The following is a 27,508-nucleotide window of genomic DNA, read 5'->3' on the forward strand; positions in this document are numbered from 1 at the left end:
TGTAGGAACATGCAACAGATATATTGAAGGGGTGGCAGAAATATACATGAACACGCCAAGTACAATGGTAATAAGATTATTGAAATTGCTACAGTTGTTTTCTTCTTTCTTGAGGTTAGCTGCTGTACACATAACAAATTTTCTGATAAACTTTGGTTATGGGAAAAAAGCGATGTCATATAATGTGCACCGAAAGACTGAAGCCTGTCCAGCTGTGGGACTGACCATCTAGTTACAGGTATCGAGCCCTGTGCAAGCTTCCTGGTACATGAATTTATGAGATCAAGAAAATGATGGTTAAATGATGCATGTTTTCATATGAGTAGCACTTTTCAAATATAATCCCTTAGAAGAATAATATCTCAGCCAAGCAAGTCTTAGATACAGAACTACTGGTAGATGTCAAATTGGACACTTGATGTGCAGTAAATAAACTGCTGAATAATAAGAAATACCAGAACAAAAAACTGGTAACTTTAAAAGCAAATGAAATATGGGATAGGCCTCAAACAAAATACAAAAAACATATGTAGATGGCCAGAAGGGCAAAGTACTTATAATGAAGCTTGGTAGAAGAGGTCTACAGTGTTGACTTGCCAAAATATCAAGATGTATGAAGCTGTCTTTCCTCGGAATTGCCTATTATTATCACCTTGTGCAAAAGAAAGATGATAGTGGCAGATAATTTTTTTTCTGCAAATTTATTTTTCACTGATTTATTCGGCAAGTGAAGAATGATGTCAACAGATTGATGCACTTACATCATGTTGGAAGTGGCGACATCTGTAATTGATCTTGAGAAGCTCCATCTGACATTTCATGATTATCTAAAGGACCCCTTTTGGACTGTTGCAAGGAAGTTGCTTGAAATATACCTAGATTATGTATCATGATTACAAATGTCATGCTCCAGGATAAACTAGTAAAAAGATAATTAAGATGAATTTAATTATGAGACAATCAAAAGTTCAAGCACACTAATTCGACATGTGACATGGGCATATAATGCAATATGCACGGGAAATTGTTACATGGTTGGATGGAATAAATTTAGAATTTACTCAAAAGATTTAATTCATGATGCACCAAGATGAGCAAGTTGTTCCTGATTCTTCATTTAACATTATCTAGCGTACATGCTAACATTTTCTGCTAATAAACTCAAAATAACCATGTTCAAGAAGGGAAAGATAAAAAAGAAAACACCTTCTAGATCTCAATAAAATGTCAAATCGTTGGGCACCATTGCCCTATAACTTAATGAGCTCACTGCAGAACATTTGATGATCCAATCTTGTATCATGAAAGAAACATGCATGTTAACTCCAACCTTTTAACTGAATCATAGTTTTAGAAATATTAGCTAAGAGATACCAGTCAATGACAGAATAATGTATAAAAATGGATGATAAGCAGATGGTTATACTTCACTATTCATAAAAAAGGACTATGTACTAAAGTGGAAACAATAGAAAGTCTATGAGTACAGACTTATAGTTAAATTACAGACTTAATCTCCATACATCCGAATTAAATTATAGACTTATTCTCCAGAATTGCATCAAAACTACATCCCCATGTTATCTAAAAAGAAAAGAAAAGAAAAGAAAATTAGAATGTGAATTTTATGGGACGCGAAGGATAAGAAAACAAAATGAATTAAGAGGGGTAATCTTTTATCCAGAACTGTATCAACAATATTAAGTTGTCTCAACCTTTATTGTGAGGAAGGATCCAATTTCAAGTATTTGGCTCTTTTGAGTGATCTATACAATCTCAAATATCAAAATAACAGTATTTTCTTAATGACATGGAATTTTTAACATATAAATTCCTTGAGGAAAACTGATTAACTAAGAGCTTTTCTCTAGTAACAAAAGATTCTGATATCGCAAAGGTAATTAATAATCGATAGAATATCATATCTTTTCTCTAATGCAATTGACATGGGTTCTGAGTCAATTTACAGATAGTTGATGCTACTTGATAAACATTATATTAAATGATGTTATTGGAATTAAAAAAAGAAACATGGCCGAAACATACCAAATCCCAAAATTGAAGAACAAATTAGAAAACCAACTAAAGAGAAATCCATATTGTATGCTAGCTCCATTAGAATAATGCATCCTCCAGCAACCATTAAATGCCTAGGAGATGAGAAAACAAGATGCAACCTGCGAGAAGCTTGTTGCACAATAAGTTAGGATCAACAAAAGATTTCACTTCTAAAACTAAGTTGCAAAACAAAACAAACACCAGCATTAGAAAGGAACAGATCAGCTATTCAATATAGATGACTGGAACCCATTATACTGAAGCAAGACCAATCTGAGGATAGAACTCATATGGAGAAAATTTGTGATACATCTTAACCTACACCAAAAGGCAATAGAAAGATCCTGGAGTTCTGAAACATTTTCTTGGGATAGAGATTGCATATACATCTCAGAAGAAGTATTTCACTGACTGCTGGGTTGAGAATACATGCTAGGGTTTCAGCTTAGTTATATTTGAATCCTATTATTCACTTTAAATAGGATTTGGACTGGGGTACTCTTAACTGATCCTGGAAAATATTGCAGATTGATTGGTAAACTCATATACCTGAAGGTGACTTACAGTTATGTTGGCCTTCTGAGAAGATATATGCAAACTCTACATAGCTTCACTGGAGATCAGACTGTCATGTGTTGTGATATCTTAAATTGCTCCTGAAAGGGTCTCTGTTGTTACGTGTTGTAATATCTTAAAATTGCTCCTGAAAGGGTCTCAGTTGCGTATTCTGATTTTGATTGGATAGGGATCATCATGACCATTCTATTAGTGTGTATTGTGTTTTTGTTCGAGAAATATGTTGAAATGATGAAGTAAGGAAATGATTATTACTGTGAGCTCTTGTGTATGAGTATTATATCACGGCTCATAATTTTTGTGAGGATGATGTGAAGTATTTGTTCTTTAGGAGATGGATGTGCTCCTAACTCCACCTTTGGAAATGCGTTATGATAATCAAGGCGCAGTTTATACCATTAATAATCCAATCTTTCATAAGGAAACCAAACATAGAGCGGCCAATGCCATGTAATTCATGAAATGGTTCAAACCAACGACATTGTTGCCTCTTTTGTTTTCTGATAGTCAGATTAATGATACTGCCACTAAATCAGTATCAAACATAAATTTTTGCATTAATTAACAAACTTCGAGGAATTAATATGTATATGCTCTAGCTTGAAGAGAAAAACTAGAGTAGTTACTATACAATAAAAGTTAGAGATGTTTGTTGAGCTCCATCCTAGAAGATAATATAATTATATTCTATTTGTTTAGCTATAAATAAAACTTGATCATCTATATTTGTGGTCCAGCCACCTTCTCAACAAATAGATCCATAGTATTTTATGTGCAAACTTAATAAGGAAGCTAACAGGGTTTACCTAACAAGCTAACAATTACTTATATTTTGTTATATCAAGGTCTATTCAGTTACCCAACCAGAACCCTCTAGCTTAAGCTTCATAAATTAAGGGGTTATGGTTTCGAGACCCAGAGAATTAACAATTAGTTGCATCGTACCCATGAATTTCAAATCAGTAAGGTTTTGTTTACTTATCAGGAATAGGGACTATCAATTTTCTAGAGCCAAGATGTCACGCCCCGAGCCCATGGGCCCGTTGGCGCATGCAAGTCGTGGGACCCACTAAGAGCAACTCGATGTTGGCTTAAATCCACCGCCAAAATACTAGCACTAGTTGTTCTCAGACCTTGGGCTTTTTTCTATTTAAACCACTAACAATTCTTCATACTAGTCCATGTGGGACAAAAATGAGGGTGTCACAATCACCCTACCTTACAAAGACGTCATCGCTGTCATGACATGACAATTGGCATTGTAAAACCGTAAAATTTTGAAAATATTATTGCAAATAATAATAATAAAGTTTTGTTATGACTGGTGATCATTCTGGGATGAATGGATCAGATTGGAATCGATTTGAAATTGATTCGCAGTTTCAACCTCAGTGTCACGAGTTTGTTAAAATCTGCTGTATTTTTTTAATACTTTTTTGTTGATCAGATGGACGTGAGGTTTGCGCCATTGATCTTACAATGTCCAAACGGTGCTGAAGATAAAATTTCGTTGTGCTCTGACAACGGAGACTGAAACCCTATTTTTAAATAATAATATAAATATTTATATTCATATATATATATATATATATATAGGCTAAATACCCATATTGGTATTTTAATTCAATCCCATTTGCCAACAAGGTATTTTAATTAGGAAATTCGGCGATAAGACATTTTAATTGAATAAAATTACCATTTAAGTCCTTTTTCTCGTCGGCGGCCACTTTTCCGGCGAGAACTCATCACGTGCGTTGCACGTGGGGGCTTAATCTGTGTTTAAGAGCTGATGTGGCTCTCCTTTCTCTCAATCTCTCTCTCCTCCCTCGGCCTCTCCGGCAAGCTCAGTCGCAGCCTCCTCAACCTCCAATCCCTTCAGAAACTCTCCCTTTCCGACAATAACTTCACTGGATTCTTGATTCCAGACTTAACTCAGCTCCCAAATCTCACCCACATTGATCTGAGCTCCAATGGGCTCATTGGAGAGATACCCACTAGGTTTTTCTCACAATGTGAGAGCTTGGGTCAATGTCAATTTGGCTGGTAACAAGTTGTACGGCCAGGTACCAAGCAGCATTGGCTCTTGCTGGAATCTTGTAAGTTTCAATGTTTCGTCGAATCATCTCTCTGGGTCTCTGCCTGATGGGGTTTTGAGCTTGAGCAGTCTCGAAAGTTTCGACGTTTCTGAGCTTGATGGGCTCGTCGGGGCCGGACATCTCGACCCAGCGACCCAAATGAGCGACGATCACGTTCTGCTGGACGCGGAGGTAGGTGGAGAGCACCTTGGGCGTGAAGTTGGTTTTTAGAGGGTTAATTCCCTGCCACGTCAGAAAACAGAGCCACATCAGCATCTTAAACACAGATTAAGCCCCCACGGACAACGCACGTGATGAGTTCTCGCCGGAAAAGTGGCCGCCGACGAGAAAAAGGACCTAAATGGTAATTTTATTCAATTAAAATGTCTTATCGCCGAATTTCCTAATTAAAATACCTTGTTGGCAAATGGGGTTGAATTAAAATACCAATATGGGTATTTAGCCTAGTGCTCCTAATATCTCCTAATAAAAAGATCTTGACCTTTGATTTATCAATCAAAGGCCAAGATCTCATTCTCCTCTCCCTCCTACTTTTCCTCATGAGGAGATCATGACCTTTGATTGATAAATCAAAGGCCATGATCTCATTAAGAAATCTTAGGAAGCCTCCCATTAGAAGAGGATCCCAATCCCCTAGAATCACGTAGGGAGAAGGGTTCTTTCGGAAAATGCCCCCTAAACGAATGAACAACTAAAACTTTGTGGACATCTTTAGCTGATAGAAACAAAAGAAATATAAAAAAAGCAGGATGTAACACAGACGAATCTATATCTATACAATCTCCCAGTGAAAGAATCTAGGTAAAGCTACATAGAATAAAGAGTAGGAATGACAACGGGTCAAATAGTGCAATTCGGTCGGAGATGTCAAAAGATTACCTAACTATATAATTAACCCAAATTCCATTTACAGAAAAAAGTCAAGCCAATTCATTAATGGTTAACCCCCTATTAGTGGGCTGATTGACTTTGATAATCACCCACCCATCATTTCATTTCAAATCCGTCACTGCTTACTTAATTAGGTTGCGATTGCTTATGCCAGGATTAGAATAAAACTAGTCTGTGAGTTAATTAATGAGCGTAGAAAACGTGTGCTGGGTTAGAAAGGGATATGATTATCGAATTATAAATGGCTACTAATTTGCACATTGGTGCTCTAAAGTTCATATCTTTCTTAATTTGATACTCTAAACTTCTTATATGACACTTTGATACCCAAAGCTTACAATATTTTTTATTTTGATATCCCAAAGTTACGTTTGAAACTTTAATACCCTAAAATTTACACATTTTTTAACTTTGATATATATACTTGGGCTAAATACTCATATTGGTATTTTAATTCAACCCCATTTGCCAACAAGGTATTTTAATTAGGAAATTCGGCGATAAGACATTTTAATTGAATAAAATTACCATTTAGGTCCTTTTTCTCGTCGGCGGCCACTTTTCCGGCGAGAACTCATCACGTGCGTTGCACGTGGGGGCTTAATCTGTGTTTAAGATGCTGATGTGGCTCTCCTTTCTCTCTCTAAACCCCCTCCCCCATTAAACCCTGACCTCCTCGGCCTCATTGTCTTCAAGTCCTCTCTTTTAGACCCAACCTCAGCTCTCTCCTCATGGACCCAAGACTCCGACGACCCCTGCAACTGGGCCCACATCAAATGCCACCCTGAGTCTCGCCGAGTCGTCGAAATCTCTCTCTCCTCCCTCGGCCTCTCCGGCAAGCTCAGCCGCAGCCTCCTCAACCTCCAATCTCTTCAAAAACTCTCCCTTTCCAACAACAACTTCACTGGATTCTTGATTCCAGACTTAACCCAGCTCCCAACACTGGATTCTTGATTCCAGACTTAACTCAGCTCCCAAATCTCACCCACATTGATCTGAGCTCCAATGGGCTCATTGGAGAGATACCCACTAGGTTTTTCTCACAATGTGAGAGCTTGGGTCAATGTCAATTTGGCTGGTAACAAGTTGTACGGCCAGGTACCAAGCAGCATTGGCTCTTGCTGGAATCTTGTAAGTTTCAATGTTTCGTCGAATCATCTCTCTGGGTCTCTGCCTGATGGGGTTTTGAGCTTGAGCAGTCTCGAAAGTTTCGACGTTTCTGAGCTTGATGGGCTCGTCGGGGCCGGACATCTCGACCCAGCGACCCAAATGAGCGACGATCACGTTCTGCTGGACGCGGAGGTAGGTGGAGAGCACCTTGGGCGTGAAGTTGGTTTTTAGAGGGTTAATTCCCTGCCACGTCAGAAAACAGAGCCACATCAGCATCTTAAACACAGATTAAGCCCCCACGGACAACGCACGTGATGAGTTCTCGCCGGAAAAGTGGCCGCAGACGAGAAAAAGGACCTAAATGGTAATTTTATTCAATTAAAATGTCTTATCGCCGAATTTCCTAATTAAAATACCTTGTTGGTAAATGGGGTTGAATTAAAATACCAATATGGGTATTTAGCCTATATATATATATATATATATATAGTTATCTCTTTCTCTCTCTCTCACCTTTTCTTTCTCTCTCGCGTGAAACAGCAGCTACACCCACCCTAAAAAACCTTAGAAAATTTTTGATCGAATTTGTAGAAACTTTTACAAAGTTGTAGAGGGAGATGAGATCAACGACTTTGGTGAAGGGATTTCGTACGAATTAATCGCTTGGGATCAAAAGCTCTTCTAAAGGCAAGTTCATCTTTTTCCAAACTCATCCCCTTTTTATTTGAATTTTGACAGATTAAACCTAAAATTTGTGAACAGAACTGTAGATCTAAACATTGAGTAACGAAAATATATGATCTTAATCATTAGAACTATAATTATCCATTAATTTACGAAATTATTTGGATTAAAGCCCTAATTAATTAATTAAATGTGATTATTGATGATTAGGAAGATTAAAGCCTAAAATTATGAATTTATGTGATATATAATTGTTTGCCCAAGTCCACATTTAGATTAATACAGGATCTAAAGAAGATTCACACCCCATGTTGATAAAAATACGATTTTTTTTGATAAAAATTTTGATTAACAAAGAAAACTGGAAAATTTGGTATTAGTGTCAGGTCGGTCGACCGATCTCACTGATCAGTCGACCGATCAGGGCATGCAGGATTTGCAAATTTTCTCTGATCGGTCGACCGATCCATAGATCAGTCGACCAATAATTTACAGGATTTGTGATTTTTTTCTGGATAGTCGACTGATAAGCAATCAATCGACCAGTCAAGACTTAGTGACTTTTTGAACTGCTCGTTGAGCGGTCGACTGATGTGACATCAGTCGACTGGTAGAGCATCAGTCGACCGATCCCAAGGACCGGTCGATCAATTTGAGGTTGATTGTGTACATTATTCTTCCACGCATGTTTGGTCGCAAACACGAAGTACGAACCGCACATAGATACCAGTGCATGATCATGGGAGTACACTTATTGGGTTTGAGCACGCACGGACCTTTGAGAGTACTTAGTTTAATATTTGTGTTTGTCGCGATAGGGTGTGACAATTGTTCTGAGTTGCGATGGTTTTGGACGCTTGAGTGCGTTAGTCTGTGCACCGCATGAGAACGCGGGCGACTACACTCTGAGAACGTTAGTCCGTAAACTACATGAGAACGTGGGCGACTACACTCTGTGATGCGTTATTGTTTTGGTGGTTGAGTGAGCATGTACGTGGACCGCATGATATTGCGGACGACTGCACTCCGAGTATGTTAGTCCGTGAGCCGCATGATTCTGCGGACGACTACACTATATCTTTGAGACGTCTAGAATTCAAGCGAGTACTGTTTAAGGACGTAGTCAAACATTGTGACCTTATGTGGCGGTATATACTTTTGATGAGGATTTTAGAGAATCATATTTTTGTTTCCGTGACACCTATCGAGGGTAGGGGAGATACTGTGATTGACATTCATGTCATGTTCTGGATAAGGTTTTGGTGACGTTTTGTTTTATTATCTGTTTATAGTATCTTGGGAGTTAGTGTCTAGCAATTCATAATTTGAGTTACATGATATATATGAGGGTTTTCTTATTTGGATTATTCCCTCGACGTATCTCATCTCGTGTTATAGGTTTCTAAATATTAACTCCCCTTAGTACAGGGTAAATAATATAGGTAGATTATGCATATCATAGGTAGAGCGTCCATTATATGCGTTAGCCTTTTCCCTAGGGGTGGATGGAGATGTTCTTATTAGCGCTCTGACGTTGTTGTATTCACCTCCTTTCAGGGCTCAGAGTTTCGAAAAATCGTAGGTTAACGGAGATTCAGCATAGTCACTGCCACTCATAGGTAGCTAGTTGATACTCCACAGTGGACTAATTTATTATTTTAGATTTTTTTTAGAGATATATTTCATTTTGGAGGCTAAATGTCTTATTTGGATTATTCCCTCGACGTACTCATCTCGTGTTGTGGGTTTCTAAATATTAACTCCCCTTAGTACAGGATAAATAATATAGGTAGATTATGCATATCATAGGTAGAGCGTCCATTATATGCGTTAGCCTTTTCCATGGGGCGGACGGAGATGTTCTTGCTAGCGCTCTGACGCTGTTGTATTCATCTCTTTTCAGGTAACGGCTCAGAGTTTCGAAAAGCCGCAGGTTGACGGAGATTCAGCATAGTCACTGTCACTCATAGGTAGCTAGTTGATACTCCACAGTGGACTATTTATGATTTTAGATTTCTTTTAGAGATGTATTTTATTTTAGAGGCTAAGTGTCTTAGTACTGTTTCAGTTGACTCTTGTGTTTAGAGATATATTACTCTTATTTTAATTTATCAGATGTACTTTCTTTTCTTCTGTTAGAACATAATAATATTGTTGGATGTCTTTTCTTTACATTGTGTTCCTTATGTTGTCATCTTTGTTATATCTGCTTGTACCCTCACTTTTTTATATTTGACATCTGCTAGAGTGATATTAATGTAATGGTGAAACATGTTTATACATAGTGTTGGGTGTATGATAGGTTTAACATCCTTGGGTTCACCTTAGATTACAGCCATGTGTAAAATCAGGGGTGTCAAAGTTGGTATCAGAGCTCTAGTTTCAGCATCCTTAGGATATCCTATGTTGAGTCATGGAGCTAATATAGAGTTTCCTTGGGGTTCATGTATAGAGTTCGCTAGGAGTTCCTAGATTGATTGAGGCCGTAATACTCATAACTCAAAATTTTTCAAGAATTTTTTTTTATGTTTATCTTACTTTGATTATAAAGTATTTTCGATGATACTATGTGTTATGTTTTCCTATTGCTATATGATATATATGCTTGTGGTCTCATTATTGTGTTTCATAAGCTCTCCTCCTGAACTTATAGATGTTAAGACAAAGATATGGTCGTGGTAGATCTCGTACCCGAGGAGCTGGATAAGCTGATATAGCCCGAGCCGTAGCAGGCTCAAAAGTATTTGATTGATCTCATAGCGCCGATTGCAACCAGACTAGCAACGCTTAAGAAGCGGATGGCACATCAGGTTTCGCTAGCAACACCACCTCATGTGGTTCCACCACCAGTCGTATCAGTTATGCCTATTGTAGAGGCATCAACAGCAGTCATACCACCACCAGCTGCTGACAGAGCCGCAGAACAGGAGGTTTAGCGCTGTTTGGTTGAGAGATATCAGAAGCTAAGATCACCAGAATTCAAGGTACATCAAATTCAGTCACAGCCCATAAGTGGAAGGAAGATGTAGGGAACATTCTAGATTTGCTTGACGTCGACCCAGTCCAAAAGCAGAGGTTAGCAGCACTCTAACTCAAGGGTGACGCCGGAGGGTGGTATAGACTCCAATTCACACCGGAGCAGCGAATGACACTTACTTGGGAGGATTTCACCTACTTCTTTGACGAACAGTTTGTATCTTCCGCGACAAAGGCCGAAAAAGAGTTAGAGCTATCCCGACTAAAGCAGAGAGACATGTCTGTAGCTGACAGTGTTACATTAAACGATGGGCGCTTCTAGACGCCGGACTTGACGCCCAGCGCTTAGACGCCTAGGCGGATGCCTAAGCGGTTTCTGGACGATTTTTTTTTTTCTATTTTTAATTGCGATACTTGAAGATAAATATATATATACTCAATCAAAAATGCTCACTGACTGATACTTGAAGATAAATATATATATACTCAATCAAAAATGCTCACTGACTTTGTTTTTCTTTTTTTACAGATTATACTTAGTTAAGTAGCAAGCTGCAAGGATGAAGGATCAATCAAATTTCCTAACACAACTACCAAATTAAATATCGATAATTCATTCATTAAATATGTATATTCATATTGTACTCCTATTTTCAAAATTGTGAAGTGTGTGAAGTGTGAAGTGTGAACAGAAGAAAAAATTAAAGAAAAAAAAGAAGTGTGAACAGCAAAAAGGGATTAACCAGAAGCAGGTACCTAGTTTTTAACTCAATATCTGCACTGAGCAAAAAGGGAACCTTTTCTAACATTTAAAAGAGGTAAAACTATCTTTCCCCATATATTCAAAGATACACGAGTCATGATATTGGACTCAAAAGGGAACAAGCTGTTGATAAACCCAAAAAACTTGACCAATGAATTCAGTGAGCATCCCAAAAAAACAAAAGCAGCAAACTAACATGGCTAATGAATTCGGTGAGCTAATTTGATATGTTAGAGCTAGTATTTAGCTTTTCTTAACAGACTTATTTACATTATGCCTTTCCATCAAACACATCATAAGTTTCAAGTTATTAATCTTTCTTGATTTGCCCATTTACACCATTGTTTAATGTCTGTTCTGTTCATCTTAATTACACGGATGATCTAAAAACACCAAAACCATATTAATGTTAAGTTGTTAACCTTTAAACCAAAAAACTTGAAATCAAAGGTCATCATTGAAGTCTGAAATAGTAAAATGATAAATAAAATGAGGTTGAAAACGAGCTCAGTTGAAGACAAAGCTCGGAGGTTGAAGACGAAGCTCCGACGAGTTCGAAGACGAGGTTGAAGCTCGGAGGTTGAAGACGAAGCTTTGACGAGTTCGAAATGAGGTTGAAGCTCGGATGTTGAAGATCGAAGACGAGGTTGAAGACGAGCTCGAGCTTCGACGAAGATGAAGACAGTTCGACGAGGTTGAAGATGAGTTTGGTCGATGGAAATTTCTTGCGGCGTCGGGTGAGTGAGAAATGAGAATTAGGGTTACGTAGGTTTTGGATTTGGGTTTGGGTTTTTGGTTTTTGGGTTTGAGTTTTGGGTTTGGGGACTGGGGCTTTAAGTGTTTTTTTTTCTTTTAAAGTGGAACGGGCTGCTTAAGCGGCCCGCTTAGCTTTGGGCGGCCGCCTAGGCGCTCCCAGCGCCTAAAGGTGACCGCTCAAGGCTGATTTAAACGCACTGGGCACCGCCTCCGCCTAGGCGGGCGCCTAGGCGACCGCCCAGGGCGTTTTTTACAACACTGGTAGCTGAGTATGAAAGCAAAATCATGGGTCTACTCAGATTTATGGGCATGTGGCATACAGGGGAGCGTCAGGCTCAGATATTTTTTATAGGACTTCGCCCAAGCCTACGTCGCTATATTGTGTCTAGATGATTCCACTCAGTGCGAGAGGTAGCCGACACCGTCATTTCTCAGAAAACTGAAACCACCATTTTCGAAAAGAGTAGAGAGGGAATTTCTATAGTGAGACAGTCTGGAGATAAGGACAAGGATAAGAGGTCGTTTTTAGGGCCCAGAAGACCCCAGCAACAGAGTAAGGGTTCTCAGCAGCAGTAGCAAGGCCCTCATAAGAAGGGTTCGCAACAGGATCAGAGAACACCGCAGCAGCGCAGATTTCAGGGTGTTTGTTTTCACTGTCATAAATTCGATCATAGAGCCGCAGAGTGTCGCAGTGCATTAGCAAAAGGCCAGCAGGGCAAAGGTCGGGTTAAGCACCAAAGCCGAGGCCAAGGCCAGCAGCCGAGACTAGAGGCACCACCGGCAGTTCCGAAGATAGAGGGTCACGTGCATGCTATTCAGAAGTTCCTCAGGGACAAATCGTTCCGTATACTCCAGAGCCTTCAGCACAGCAGACCACAGCTTCCGGTCAAGTTTTCGCAGTTGTACCACGTGACCATGATGCGAGCGGGGCCGTGGTGGAAGGTACGTTCCTTGTGAACTCCTTCCCAGCCCGTATTCTCTTTTTATTCATGAGCTTCGCATTCTTTTCTCTTATGTTTTCATGGATAGACTTCAGCTAGTTGCACATCCCTTAGACGTACCTAGTCAGTTTCTACTCCTTTAGGTAAAGTGTCTCTCTTAAAGAGTATCTGTAGGAGATGTGTTGTCAATCTAGACGAGTCTAAATTTATAGTTGATTTGATCGCCTTGTGCTTGTCTGAGTTCGATGTGATTCTTGATATGGATTGGTTATCTTCCTACCATGTCAGTATTGACTGTATTGCCAAAACAATCAGTTTGTGAGCGTCCGATGGGCTGAGTTGGTTGTAGCAACCTTACAGATGAACTAGTTTGTAGTCATTTCTGTCATACATGGAGGTGTTGCAACTAGTTTGTGTCGTTTTGTAAAAGACCAGAATAGTCTCAATCAGGATGTCTTTCAAGACATACCTGGATTGCCTCCAGTGAGAGAGTTTAAGTTTTGTATAGAGTTATAGCCGGTCACTGCACTGATATCCTGTACACCCTATCGTATGACGTCTGCTGAGATGAGGGAGTTATAGACTCAGTTAGAGGAGCTCATTGCTCAGGGATTTATTTGCTGAAACCATTCATCGTGGGGAGCACCGGTCCTTTTCGTGAAGGACGGTAGCATTCGCTTGTGTATCGATTACCGTGAGTTGAATAAGATCCCCATCTGGAACAAATATCCATTACCGAGGATTGATGACTTATTCGACCAGTTACAGAGAGCGCAGTGTTTCTCAAAAATTGATCTTCAATCTGATTATCACCAGTTGTGCGTTCTGGAGATGGATATTTCTAAAACCGTATTTTTGACTCGAAATGAGTCCTTCGAATTTCTTGTCGTACCGTTTGGTCTGACTAATGCACCCGCAGTATTCATGGACTTGATGAACCGGGTTTTCCATCTGTATCTGGACCAGATTGTGATTGTTTTCATCGACGACATCCTCATCTACTCGAGATCAGAGGCCGAGCATGAACATCTTCGTTTGGCATTGCAGACTTTGCGGGAGTACCAGTTGTATGCTAAATTTAACAAATACGAGTTTTTGATCATATTTTTTCAATGAGGGTATTCCAGTTGATCCAGCTAAAGTTAAGCAGTTCTTGATTAGGAGCCGTCGAAGACAGTTACAGATATTCGTAGCTTCTTAGGACTTGTCGGTTATTACAGGAAATTCATCCAGAATTTCTCCAAGATTGCTACCCCACTGACACGTCTTACGAAGAATGGTGTTCAGTTTGTTTGGGGGCCAGAGTGTCAAAATACCTTTGAAACTTTAAAGGCCAAGTTAACTACCACACTAGTGTTGATAATTCCGAGCAGTGACAAGACTTTTGTTGTCTACATGGATGTGTCATTGTCGGGACTAAGATGTGTTTTGATGCAGACTCAGAGAGTAATTACTTGTATCTCACGGCAATTGAGGATTCATAAGCAGAATTACCCTACTCATGACTTAGAGTTAACAGCGGTGATCTTCGCACTAAAGGTGTGGAGGCAGAGGCAATGGATCGAGTTCATTAAAGATTACGAGTTCGAGTTTCAGTACCATCCGAGAAAGGCGAACGTCATAGCCGATGCTTTGAGCAAGAAGCGTCGTCACAAACTTACAGGTTTAAGATGATCGTTGTACCGAGACATTCTTACCCTCAGTCAATTTGATTTCAGGCCAGAGGTTGGCGAATGCAGTGCATTTTTTGGGACGTTAGCAGTACAGCCATCATGGGTTGAAAGAGTGGTCAGTGCTTAATTGGAGAACTCTTGGATTTAAACCCGGAAGGGGAAATTTTTCAAAAGTCCAAGGTAGATTGGACCATTAGATCAGATAAAGGCCTTCGAATGAAAGGTCGGCTAGTAGTGCCAGATAATCCGTAGTTGAAGAAGGATTTGTTTGATGAGACATACCGTACCAAGTACACGGTACATCAAGGTACGACCAAATTGTATAAAGTGTTGAAGAGATACTTTTGGTGGAACGACATGTGTAGGGATGTTACGAAATATGTATCTAAATGCTTTACCTGTTAGCGGGTGAAGGCAGAATATCAGAGACCCGCGGGTACCCTATGACGGTTACACATTCTCGAATAGAAGTGGGTAGATATTTTGATGGATTTTATTGTGGGATTGTCGTGGTCAAGTAAAGAAAATGATTTCATTTAGGTGATTGTCGGTCGATTGACGAAGTCGACGCACTTCTTGCCAGTTAAGATGACTCATACTGCAGAGATTTATGCAAAGATTTTCATTCGGAAGATTGTGAGATTGTATGGAGTTCCAAAAACGATTGTATCGGATCGTGGCTCAGTATTCACATCACATTTCTGGAAGAGCTTCCAAAATTTTTTCGACAACCAGCTAGACAGATGGTCAAACAGAGAATCAACCAAATATTTGAGGACATGGTTTAGGCATGTGTTAGATTTTCAAGGCAGTTGGGAAGATCATATATCATTGGTTGAGTTTGCCTATAATAATAGTTATCAATCGACTATAGGTATGACTCCTTATGAGGTATTGTATGGGAGGCCCTGTAGATCTCTGCTATGTTGGGCAGAGCCGGAGGATAACTTACTGCTTAGGCCAGATCTTGTTAGTAAGACTTCAGAGCAGATAGCGTTAATTCGGAAGCGTATTCTTATAGCCGAGAATCAGCAAAAGAGTTACACAGATCAGAGGCGACGATCCTTAGAAATTTATGCTGGAGACTCTGTCTTATTGAAGGTATCACCGATGAAAGGTGTCAAACGGTTTGGCAGACGGGGAAAACTTGCCCCGAGATATATTAGTCCGTTCATAATTGTAGACCGTGTTGGGGCTGTCTCGTACCGATTAGACCTTCCAGCATCGATATCAGGCGTGCATGATGTCTTTCATATCTCGATGCTCAAAAAATATTTACAAGATGAAGAACAACAGAGTGTATGATGCACCAGATTTAGAGCTTCAAGCGGATTTAACTACATTGAGACCTCAGTCCGCATTCTTGTCAGGGAGGATAAGAAACTTCGGAATAAGGTAATTTCATTAGTCAAAGTCCAGTGGAACAGGGAGTTGAGGAAGCTTCTTGGAAACGCAAGGAGAATATGCGTTGCGACTACCAACATCTATTCGAGCAGGTATATTGATATGTTTGATATTTATCTTACCTATATAGTTACATTTACACTTCACGTTAAAATGTGAGTATTAACACTTAACGGCTAATCATTCGAAACATATAATATGTACATGAGGGGTTCTTGTTTGGAATTTTCCTCGACGTACTAGTTCTGTTTAATTAGAGGTTAAGTAGGAGTATTCACATTCTAAATGTTAAGTGTAAACTTTGCGTGTGTGATACATTGTGATTAATTGCTAAATTTCGGGGACAAATTTTTCTTTAAGAAGGAGTGAATGTAAAACACCGAAAATTTAAAAATATTGTTGCAAATAATAATAATAGAGTTTTGTTATGATTGGTGACCATTCTGAGATGAATGAATCAGATTAAAATCGATTTGAAATCGATTCGCAATTTAAGCCTTAATGTCGCGAGTCTGCTGAAATCTGTTGCATTTGTATTTTTAATAATTTTTTTTAATAATAATAGTACATGAATTTTTCTCCACTTTAAATTTTTCTTTTCTTTTCTTTGTTGGATGATGAAGATGGAGATGAAGAGCAATTTGAAGGTTTGCTTTTCTTTTATTTTTCTCTTTTATTTCTTATTTTTATTTAGTAATTTTTTATTGCTTATTAGTTTAGATTTACATTCATGTCTTGAAGAGTAGATTTATTTTCTTGCATCTTTATTTCTTTAGCAATATAGTTAGATTTATTTCTTGTTCATAGTATAATTTTTCTTATTTTTCTTTTCTTTTGTTTTGCAATTAGTTCTTATTCTCTTTAATTCATTTCTTGCTTTTATTTCTTAGGATGTGAAATTAATTTTTACAGGAATCTTAGAATTGTATGAAACTAGTCTACTTTCCTTTATGTTATGCATATTATTCTCTTCAATTTAAAATGATCATGTTTAGGATAATCAACTAGAGAACTAATTGATAGAAGAAGAATTTGATAATCTATGTTTATCTTAAATGGTTTGATAGGTTATATTTATGAATTCTAGGATTACTATCTTGTTGTTATTCTTATCATGATTTTTATTTTGACTTAGATGATAATTTGATAGGTTATACCTTCCTTAAATGGTTTGATAGTCTATACTTAATAAATCTAAATTGAAATATAACAAAAAGAGAATAGTTTGTATTTAATAATTGAGATTCGCTAGTGGATTCAATTCTAGATTTCTCATATCTTTAATTGAACCCTCCATCTTTTATTTTCTTGATTTTTCTTTCTTGTTTTTTATTTTATTCTTTGATTTCTTCTTCTCTTCTCTAAAATTCAATTTATTGTCACTTGCATATATTCAAAACAATCACTTATCATCTCTCCCCATAATCACACTTATTCTTTATTCTTATTTTTTTCATGCACACAATATAAGAACCAATTCTAATAATCTCTTAAAATCACCTTCCTCATAGGATCGATATATTTATACTATAACTTGATTAATTGTGCACTTGTAATTTTGGTACATAATTATGCCTCATCAAGTTTTTGGACGTGAGGTTTACGCAATTGATCTTAGAATGCCGAAACGGTGCTGTAGGCAAAGTTTCGTTGTGTTCTGACAACGGAGACTGAAACCATATTGTTAAATAATAATATAAATATTTATATTCGTATGTATATATATATATATATATATAGTTATCTTTCTCTCTCCACCCTTTTCTTTCTCTCTCGCATGAAATAGCAGCCGCACCCACCCTCAAAAACCTTAGAAAATTTTTGATCGAATTTGAAGAAACTTTGTGAAGCAAAGTTGTAGAGGAAGACGAGATCAACGACTTTTGTGAAGGTACGAATCAATCGCTTGGGGGATCAAAAGCTCTTGTAAAGGCAAGCTCATCTTTTTCCAAACATATCCCCTTTTATTTGAATTTTGACAGATTAAACCTGAAATTTGTGAATAGAACTATAGATCTAATCATTAAGTAACGAAAATATACAATCTTGATCATTAGAACTATAACTATCCGTTAATTTACGAAATTATTTGGATTAAAGCCCTAATTAATCAATTAAATGTGATTATTGATGATTAGGAAGATTAAACCCTAAATTTATGAATTTATGTGATATATAATTGTTTGGCCAAGTCCCCACTTAGATTAATACAGGATCTAAAGAAGATTCACACCCCATGTTGATAAAGATACGAAATTTTTTTGATAAAAAATTTGATTAGCAAATAAAACTGGAAAATTTCGTATCAGTGTCCGGTTGGTCGACCGATCTCATTGATCAATCGACCAATAGGGGCATGCAGGATTTGAAAATTTTCTCTGGTCGGTCGACCGATTCATAGATCAGTCGACCGATAAGGGATTTACAGGATTTGTGATTTTTCTCTGGATAGTCGATTGATAGGCAATCAGTCGACCGGTCAAGACTTAGTGAATTTTAAAACTGCTAGTTGAGCGGTCGACTAATGTGACATCAGTCGACTAGTAGAGCATCGGTCGAGCGATCCCAATGACTGATCGAGCGATCCCAAGGGCCAGTCGATCGATTTGAGGCTAATTGCGTACATGATTCTTCCACGCACATTTGGTCCCAAACACAGTACGGGCCGCACGTAGATACCAATGCGTGATCATGGGAGTACACTTATTAGGTTTGAGCACGCACAGACCTTTAGGAATACATAGTTTAATATTTGTGTTGTCATGATAAGGTGTGATAATTGTTTCGAGTTGCGATGGTTTTGGACACTTTGAGTGCGTTAGTCCGTGCACCGCATGAGAACGCGGGTGACTACACTCTGAGTGCGTTAGTCCGTGAACCACGTGAGAACATGGACGACTACACTCCGTGAGCATGTCCGTGCAACGCATGATATTACGGGCGACTACACTCCGAGTATGTTAGTCCGTGAGCTGCATGATTCTGCAAACGACTACACTCTACATCTTTGGGACACATAGAATTCAGGCGAGTACTGTTTGCGAACGTAGTCAAACATTGTGACCTTATGTGGTGGTATATACTTTTGACGAGGATTTTATTTTTGTTTCTATGCCACCTACCAAGGGTAGGGGAGATACTGTGATTGACATTCATATCATGTTCTGGATGAGGTTTTGGTGACGTTTTGTTTTATTATCTGTTTATAGTATCTTGGGAGTTAGTGTCTAGCAATTCACAATTTGAGGTACAAGATATATATATGAGAGTTTTCTTGTTTGAATTATTTCCTCGACGTACGTATCTCGTATTGTGGGTTTCTAAATCTTCACTCCTCTTAATACAGTGTAAATAATATAGGTAGATTATGCATATCATAGGTAGAGCGTCCATTATATGCGTTAGCCCTTCCCCTGAGGGCGGACGGAGATGTTCATGCTAGCGCTCTGATACTGATATATTCACCTCTTTTCAGGTAACGGGTCAGAGTTTCGGAGAGCCGTAGGTTGACGGGGATTCAGCATAGTCACCGTCACTCATAGGTAGCTAGTTGATGTTTCACAGTGGACTATTTATGATTTTAGACATCTTTTAGAGATGTATTTTATTTTAAAGGCTAAGTGTCTTATTACTGTTTTAGTTGACTCTTGTGTTTAGAGATATATTACTCTTATTTCAGTTTATTAGATGTACTTTCTTTTCTTCTGTTGGAACACAATAATATTGTTGAATGTCTTTTCTTTACATTGTGTTTATTGTGTTATCATCTTTGTTATATCTGCTTGTACTCTTACTTCTTTATATTTGACATATGCTAGAGTGATATTAATGTGATGGTGAAACGTGTTTATGCACAGTGTTGGGTACATGACAGGTTTGACATCCTTGGGCTCACCTTGAACTTTAGTCATGTGTGAAAACAGGAACGTCACAGGCACATCTCAGTGTCACTTGCCAGGCGATGTGGATTCTAGGAGTGGCTCATACGGGTTCTAGAGGTGGCTCCCACCGCATCACGCAGTATAGCACTTAGCCCCATATAGCACTTAGCTCCACACTTTCAGCTGGCAACTGCTCTGATAATATTTTATCACGCTCCTTGCCTACGAGCCCGTTGGCGCATGCAAGTCATGGGACCCACCAAGAACAACTCGATATTGGCTTAATCCACCGCCAAAATGCTAGTACTAGTTATTCTTAGGTCTTGGATTTTTCTCTATTTAAACCACTAACAATTCTTCACACTAATCTATGTGGGACTAAAGTGATGGTGTCACACAGGTTGGGAGAAAAAACATCAGTCACATAGTGTAAGAGGAGCACGATAGCCATGTCAATTTCTCATTTATTTCTCTTTTCTTTTTCTTCATGTCATTCTATCCTTCTCTTCATCTCTCGGCTTTGCTATAATTTATTTTTATGTTTATATTGCAGGTATATATACGAGATCCAAAACAAAGACCAATAGGAAAAAACCAAATGTGACCAAAGCTTAGATGTAAAATTTATACTCTTGACAGAAACTTAGAGAAACTGATGTCTTTTTATTTCTCTCGCTTCGTCATTTCTCTCCTCATACATCTCCTCAATGCTTTTGATCTATATTTGCAGGTCAAGCTAGAGTTCACAAAAAATTAACCAGCCTGAAAGCAAATGGCCAAGATCTGACCAAAACTTCATGTGTATAGGAGAATCTACAATGACATGATTTTTTTTCCCTGGAAATTCAGTCCGGTCTCTTTTGAAACTGGTACTCGGCACCTCCGCGGAAAAAACCAAGTCTCAGTTAAAACTTTTTCCATGGTTATTGTAGAAAAAATATCAGTAGTAGATGAAAATCACAAATATGAATTTGATCGCAACATGTTTAATAGAAATAGGTCCTGTTATAATGAGAAAAGATGATGCAAGAACTTACCTTTCCTCGGCTACATTGTCAACATAGAATATGAAGACAATTCCAAACAAAAACATGCTCAAATATGGCCAACTTGGAAGCTGAAACTTAACAATACTATCAGATGATGTGCCCTGCATTTGATTATTCAAAGGAATAACCAGCAATTATTAAGAGAACGATAAGAAAACTTTAATAATAGTCTTTTGCAACAGTAATGTAATTTTCCAATAAATCAACTATTAAAATGAAACGGAAGCAGTATCAAATCATACATACCAAGATCGTATCCCACATGGCCAGAGGAAAAAGAAAACATGTAGCTGAAGCAACAGTTACTGCATGAAGTCTCCTTTTAAGCTGATTCTGAAAAATAAGAGAAGCTATTAAGGAAACTGCCATTTCTTGAATTCCTAGAGTCTGTTTTGCCTGTACCAATTGCTCCGAAGCAGTTCTATCTTTAAATTGCATGTCAAGTCAAATTTCTCCTAATACGAGAATTTTAATTGTCTAAGGTATAGATTAATTATCAAACAAATGCATTATTTCCAATCAAAATCCATGTTTACAAGTCACAATAATAGCACAAGAGCTGCTTATTAAGGATACAGAAAGGTGAATTTGTGTTTGTGGCCCATCCTCTAGATAGTAAATAAAATGATGTTAGCATTGCAACAAGTCCGCCAACCTACAAAATACATAAGCCTCATCAAATGTTGTTGTCAGTAGCATCATTGGTCATGAATAAAGATTGCAAACCTTTTACCAGGTACCACATGAACTGTAATCATCCATAAGTAAAATAAGTCAAAAAAATTAATTTGTCTGATCATAGCAAATAAATTCGAAGGTCAGCACATGGAAACAAGGCTGACAATTCTTGTCGTGTAGAAGAATTGTTAATTTTGTGATTTGATGCAACCATGCTCGTGAATTGATGGTTGAAGATAATCACCAAGTAGCAACATCAGAAAAAAGAAATGAAAAAATGTAGTTACATCCAATGATACAGGAAAAACTAACCTTCTTCCATCCGTTAACCCGCCTCCCATATAATACAGCAGATAACACTCCAAGAACAGCACCTGCATACTCCGCCAGCAGAGCACTGAAGTATCAATAGGAAGAGATTAAGCCACAGTTCAGTACAAAAAGGACAATTCTATTAGAACAATATTATTGGAACCGACAGCAATCTGGACAAGGTGACTTGCGGCAAACTTAAAATTTATCTATGACACTTCAAGACCCAAAAAAAAGTAACTGCCTTTCTAAGAAACACCGACATGAATGCAGGATACCGACACGACAAGAGTCTAAAATTTTGGCAATCAAGATGAATTCAGTGAGGAAAAGAATTTCGAAATTTGGGAAATATTAGAAAAATTCAAGAACTATATGGCAACAGTTTGAGGAGATGAATTTCAAGACATCTATATTTACATTAGCTGATATCTGATTTAATTGCCTTTAGCAACACAAAGAAGAATTCAACAAGCCATTTACCAAATCCATATTCATGCAGGATACCGACACGACAAGAGTCTCAAATTTTGGCACTCAAGATGAATTCAGTGAGGAAAAGAATTTCGAAATTTGGGAAATATTAGAAAAATTCAAGAATTATATGGCAACAGTTTGAGGAGATGAATTTCAAGACATCTATATTTACATTAGCTGATATCTGATTTAATTGCCTTTAGCAACACAAAGAAGAATTCAACAAGCCATTTACCAAATCCATATTCATGCTTCAAGGTTCCTAATTAAATTCCTACATCTAACAAACTAAAATTTTTGAAAATAAAATATTTAAATACACTATTGACGAATTTGTGATTTGCCAATATATGCAACTAAAGAATAACTCATTGATCATTGAGTAATATGTGAATCTAATGTAGAATTATATTACTACATGCAAATTAATTGCAAACCTTTTGAAAAATTAGTGAACTATATTAGTGCAAAAATGATATGGACAGACATAGAAATGCTTTCAAAAGTAGAAAACAAGAGTACTTTTAACAACACAATCGAACAGATAAAAATGATTAGAGAATGTGCACATATACATGAATATATCAGGGCAGTTAAAACATATTTATAATACATATGATGAACATATTTGATAAAAGTTTAGCCTATCATACATTTTTAGGGATTTGCAAAGGACTAGACCTTGCATCCTCAACTTTCTATAGAGTATCTTATCATACCTAACTCATGTGAAAATGTATCTAAGCTTATTCTATACAAGTCAAGGTCTGACAGTAGCTTTCCCATATGTTCGCTGGTACATAAATGGAATGACTAGTTAAAACATATACGGTAAATAAAGAAGAATATAAGAAATGTAGGACATGTGTCCACTTAGTAATTAATAAGTGTTGTAAACTGAAAAATACTACAACTGATAACATGGTTGAATATTGTGTAGCACGTCCAAGAAAGACAAAGATGTGTCATTGTTCACTGCATCTAAATTCGTCCAATATGGGACAGCTTTATGACGGAAGGATCCGTATAGGATATTTGTATTTTAATGTTAGCATGGTAACCATGTGTTTCCTCCAAATAACTGTAGAAGAGATACAAATAATAGATGATTTCACAATATTATGAGCTTCCAAGAACTATTCTCAGAAAGTTTACTTTTAGTATACATTGAAAATTTTAATCAGTATAAAACACTTCATAGGCGCATAATCAGGGTTTTAAGAAAAGGAAAATTTCATCGATTTATCACCGATATATATGGCCTGGCCCATGGTAGATACGATTTCTGCAAAAATTTATCACATATCATTTTTGACCGATTTGTCCCAATATATCGGTGTAAATCCTATAAAGCGGTTGATTTCTCGTGGCTTAAAAATCGCCCGATTTTCTCTACAATGTCTATCTTACACTATACACTTTTTAGATGTATATCTTACACTTCACCTCAAATTTCTACAAGCGGGGGGACTCTGGTTGGATTCATTTCAGCTCATACCAAGTTTAAATGTATGATATTTAAAGGGTTATTTAGATATCTATTTCAAATAAAAGCTATTTTTCAATTTATAATCTACTCAATATAGAACCGTAAAAATATTATAGGAATTTTAGTTCTCATAATATGTGAATGACAAAACAATATCGATCTCATGTATTATTAATTTCAATATGTATATAGTCTTGTCCCCATATCTTAAATTTTACAAATTTGTCATGTTACATACCCGCACCCGAACCCGTGCAAGATATGTGCACATGATGTTGAAATGTGATATGAAAGTCTACCTAAAAATATTCTGTCCATCAAGAGGAAACAATCATTCATCAAGAAATTTTAGATCTTAACTGTTCAATTCGATGTAAACTATTTGGTTACTTGAAAACAACAAAAAATTTTGAGATGGTCCATTGCATGTAAAAGTACACTTACACAAGTGGCCCACATGACAAAAGTCCTTTTCCCCATAATATGAAGTATAATGACATAATTCCACCATTAATAATAGAAGGAACAACCTGAAATAATAACACCCTTTCATAAGTTAAAAAAGAACATGAGTACAGAAAAAAAAGGAAAAGAATTCAATAAAAACGTAAATATATGCAAAAGGCAAGACAAGGCATGATAAACCTGTGAATTGGCAAGTGGTCTCCCCTTCCATGGTTTCTGTAGCACTAGGAAGATGATGGAAGCGGGAACCAAACTGCTGAACAGGAAAACCACTGCCTGATCCCCTTGCTGCGATAGATAGTGGTACATGGAATAGACGGACCATATTCTCATGAAATTGCCAATAACATGTATTACTTGTAAAGGAGTTTGCCTAAAGCGGAAATCAAATAGTAAAGAAGAGTTATATTCATGAAGCTGGGTAAAGTAGTAATGGAAGAAATAAAGAAAAAAAATGTCAACAGAGAGATTGTCTTGCAAACAGTCACTTAGAGAAAGTAACCGATGATGCAATGAATAGTTAACAATGCAGATCAACACAGAGGTTATGTTGTTTACTAAAATGAATTACATACATATTTATTAATATCAACATAAGATAAAATATGAAACCAAAAAGAAAACATCAGAAGCATTCTCATCTACATAAGAGCTTTTACATTAAGGATTCAATAACTAACATTGCCACACCATGGGAAAAAATAAGTAACATATTCTAGAGCCTTAATGATCCTCGCGTTTGCATATGTGATGTATCAACATAAACATTTATGAACTTCATAAGCAGCCATAAGATCAAAAGCATTGGAATAAAACTTCTCTAACCTGACATTAAACCAATGGTAACTGCCTTTTGTTTACAATGACTATTTCCATAAATTAAACAAATCATGAAAGAATTTTATGACTCATAAAAAGGTTGTATGCCGACATAAAATTAGATTTGCTACCAATAAACTAGCATGAGCTGACAACCACAGAAAAAATCCTACAAAAAATTCAGATGTTTGAGTGGATCCGTAAACAATTACCTCAATTACTAAAACTAAACTACCATTTTAAAATCATTTCACATAATTCTCCATCTGTGGTCTACAATATGCAATACAATGTTCCGTGAATCGGTAGGACCAAACAACAAAATTCCCAATGCTCAGTTAAAAAAAGAGAGAAAATGAAGAAAAGGAAAAAAGAGAAGAAGAAGATGATGATGAAACCTAAAAATTCTTCAGAGATTCTACATATAGAACACCATATTAATTAAGGAAATTTCCCCCCTTTTTAATTCACTTGCAAACATTTATTTCATTCAATCAATAAAATATATAAAGAAAAGATGTTCTCTGAAAAATAATTTGAATGGTGGTTAGGTAAATGGGAGGGGGGATGACAAAGTTTTTTTTAGAAAACAATATCTAAGCACTACCCCTTTGCTTGATGTTTTAATATTAGTATTTGAAGAGACAAACAATATAACCACATTTAAAAGTTTACTATATTAATGTCCACTGGGTTTGACGCAACTACATGCAGTGGCAGATCCAAAAAAAATTCTTGTAGCGCCGACGACAAGCATTTGTTTACCTAAAGATAAAAATACATAATATAAAACTATAGTGTTGTAGTTTTGGATTTCTAGTCTTGTAGGTTTGGCCTTTAGTGTTTGGGCTCACACCAATTTGAATCGATTGTTGAATAGTTAAATGGGCTTTTACTTTCCAATGAGCTAATTCCATTTGCAACTAACTTATTTAGTGATGGATAGGTTGAGTTGGGACGCAACTTTAAAAAGCTATGGGGAACATCTTGTAAATACAACATGGTCTTATATTCATTTTGTAAATGTGTAGGGGTGCAACTGCATCCCTACACATTACCTAATCCATCCCTGGCTGCATGTGTTCCCTAAATTTTCCAATTCAAACTATTGACATGCATCCATACCCTGATAAATCACTTGTAAAAGAACCATTTGTGCTCCCGTCTGTATCCACTTGGTCCAAAGCAAGACATCCTTCTTATTCCTCCAGGGGGTATCTTCCTCTGTCTAAAGAGATGCATCCCTATTGTGCTGGTAGTTCTTGGGCAGATCCCACACCTAAAGACTCCAGTCCTTGATGCCAGAGCAAGATGCGTTGGTGTTACGGCTGCTCCTCTTGATTTTGGGACTATAATGAGGAGGACAACAGAACCTCTAATGATCTACTAAAAAGGAAAGTAGCAGTCTTTCTAATCTAAACATGAATATCTTATACATCATTTTAAATTTGAGATGTTTCCATTTCATAACTCTGCCCAAGTGTTATTGCCTTTTATTAGTCGGAAGAACCTTGGAAGTTATTAAGGTGTTTTACCGTGAATTGAATTGGTAGTCCGAAGTTAGGAGTTAATGGAGAGGGATTCTTACTTGGGGTTAGAGTGTTAGCTGTTAGTGAGAGGGGAATGCGAAAAATAATTGAATAAAACCAAAAAAAACCCAGCCATAAACCTAAATACCCAACTTGAAATCTAGCTGCCAATGCCCAAAACTCAAAACCCTAATAAGGCTTAAAAAAAACCAGAAACCATTTCAAATATCCAACATTCCATCAGCGTTGACAGTCTAAGCTACCATTTCAAATTATAATCTCTAATCAAAGATTACATGGAGGGCGGGTCTTTTAAGAAAACCTGACTGAAGTCGAACGAGCTCCTCGGGGATCCGACCTTGGTTGCTTAGGTGACATCATTTTCAAGTGTTTTTTTTTCTTCACTATTTTCTGTTTTTTATTCTTGATTTTTTCCCCCCTTTCTTCCCCTTTTACTTCTTGATGATTGGAGGTAGACTTGGAGTTTGGGTAGATCTTGAGAGAGAGAGAGAGAGAGTAGGGGGTAGAGACGAAGGAATAAGAAGGTAAACGAATTGGGCCTCTGGGACTTTAACCCATTCAAGGATTGGGCTGATCTGCTTAACGATGGCTTTATCAAAACTTTGTCATATTTTACCCACATTCGAGGTCTTACTGTAGCTTAGTCATTGAGGATGATTGAGTAGCAGGGTCTATTTCGGTTATGATGCTTATCATATCTATATATGTCTACTTATTTCGGATATAGATATGGATATAGATATACATCGATAAGAAAAATTCATTCTATGTCCGCTAAAATTAGATATTAATACGGATATACATGTGGATATATAAGCAGATATAAGAAAACTAGATACTATTGAAAAAATATAATTCAT

General features: G+C 37.2%; 1 protein-coding gene across 1 annotated transcript; it reads right to left on the bottom strand.

Moving 5' to 3' along the window:
• Positions 1-27,230, bottom strand: LOC109840814. The gene is made up of 10 exons (XM_020409590.1): positions 26,950-27,230; positions 24,460-24,652; positions 24,259-24,344; positions 21,849-21,933; positions 21,435-21,513; positions 21,105-21,283; positions 20,847-20,959; positions 2,047-2,177; positions 762-875; positions 1-261 (listed from the first exon to the last, which is right to left on the bottom strand). The coding sequence occupies exons 1-9, from the start codon at positions 27,006-27,008 to the stop codon at positions 763-765; spliced, it is 1,038 nt and encodes a 345-aa protein (XP_020265179.1). The 5' UTR covers positions 27,009-27,230; the 3' UTR covers positions 1-261; position 762.

This window comes from Asparagus officinalis, chromosome 5 (assembly GCF_001876935.1).
Source record: "Asparagus officinalis chromosome 5, Aspof.V1, whole genome shotgun sequence".
In the NCBI taxonomy this organism is placed as follows: domain Eukaryota; kingdom Viridiplantae; phylum Streptophyta; class Magnoliopsida; order Asparagales; family Asparagaceae; genus Asparagus; species Asparagus officinalis.